The sequence below is a fragment of the Chrysochloris asiatica genome, unplaced genomic scaffold (assembly GCF_000296735.1).
Source record: "Chrysochloris asiatica unplaced genomic scaffold, ChrAsi1.0 scaffold00116, whole genome shotgun sequence".
In the NCBI taxonomy this organism is placed as follows: Eukaryota; Metazoa; Chordata; class Mammalia; order Afrosoricida; family Chrysochloridae; genus Chrysochloris; species Chrysochloris asiatica.
Window position 1 is genome coordinate 8,312,073 of NW_006408634.1, and position 1,424 is coordinate 8,313,496.

The following is a 1,424-nucleotide window of genomic DNA, read 5'->3' on the forward strand; positions in this document are numbered from 1 at the left end:
ATGGGGGTTCTTATCTGAGTGTGTCCTCTGGTGTGTGATGAGACTGGACCTGTGGTAAAATCCGTGACCACACTCCTTGCAAACATGTGGCTTCTCCCCTGAGTGTATCTTCTGGTGGTTAAGGAAGCCTGACTTCCGGTTAAAGCCTCGGCCACACTGACTGTAAACGTACAACCTCTCCTCTGAGTGTATCCTCTGGTGCTGAAGGAGGACTGACTTCTGTGTAAAACTTCGGCCACACTCTTTGCAAACATATGGCTTCTCATTTGAATGTGTCCCCTGGTGGTAAAGGAGACCTGACTTCTGTGTAAAGCCTCGGCCACACTCACTACAAACATAGGGCTTCTCCCCTGAGTGTATCCTCTGATGCACAATAAGGTTTGATTTCCGGTGAAAACCTCGGTCACACTCAATGCATACATGCAGCATCTCTCGGAAGAGGGACCTCTGATTTGTGAAGAAGTCTGACTTCAGGCCACAGTCTGTTTCATCCTCTTTAGAGCTGTTTAGTGCAAATCTTGAGGTTTCCAACTCCTTCAGTGCTTCATCTGTTCCCACACATGTCGTACTTTGGGTTGAGGTGGGCTCTATTCCCACCACGGTGAGGCCTTCTCTAGGGCTTGCCAACTGTCTTTGGGATGGGCTGGAGAATGCCCTGAAAGTCTTTCTCTCCTCTGTCCTCCCACACACAGGATTGGAAACATCTTCTCTCTGATCAGCTATGTTTTCTCTCCAGCAGCTCTGATCACAATCCTGCTGCTCTGTCTGCTTCTGAAGGCCTTGGCTGGCACCCCCTGGATGGGAGGGATATACTGCACAGGAGCCTGGGAAGATCTGAAGCACATGCTGGTGGAAGAATTGTTGACAGGAGAAAGCCAGAAGGCAGGAGGAACACGGGTGGGTTTCTAGCTTTGGTTCTTCTGGAGAGAGAAAGTTGTCCGTTAGAACAGCCATGAGTGGGGTGACACGGCAGCACTGCATTGCTCGAGGACCTGGGCAGCATAAGCATGTAAGCGTGCAATGACTAGCTGTACGGGCAGCAGCTGGGCAGACGGGCCTGCTGATCTGCGTCTGAAGTTCACAGTTCTAACTGCACACGTGGTGTCTCTACAAGTTGGAATCCACTCAACAACAACAAAAAACTAACTGCTATACTGTAATTGACAAAATATATAGTACATTTTCCTTCTAACCGTTCATTTAGCCTGCATTTTTACAAACGACAGTTTCTTCTGCAGTCCAGGAGCCCTGGTGGTACTGTATATGGGAAGCGCAGTTAAGACAAGGTGTGCCTGTGCACGTGAGAAATGATCATTTGGTGTGTAAAGCCATGAAACTGTTGGGGCATGTGTTATAAAATTGTCAAGTCTCCCAGCCGATCTCCTCCCTCCCTGCCTTCCTCGGATGGCGGCTGTTTATGCTGG

General features: G+C 49.3%; 1 protein-coding gene across 1 annotated transcript in view; it reads right to left on the minus strand.

Annotated features, from left to right (window-relative positions):
- LOC102842003 (histone-lysine N-methyltransferase PRDM9-like) overlaps positions 1-1,424 on the minus strand; it is a 6,249-nt gene that overhangs the window by 1,380 nt on the left and 3,445 nt on the right. Inside the window, exon 4 of the mRNA XM_006868420.1 lies at positions 218-548. Coding sequence (XP_006868482.1) covers positions 218-548 — 331 coding nt within the window. The remainder of the gene's footprint in view (positions 1-217; positions 549-1,424) is intronic.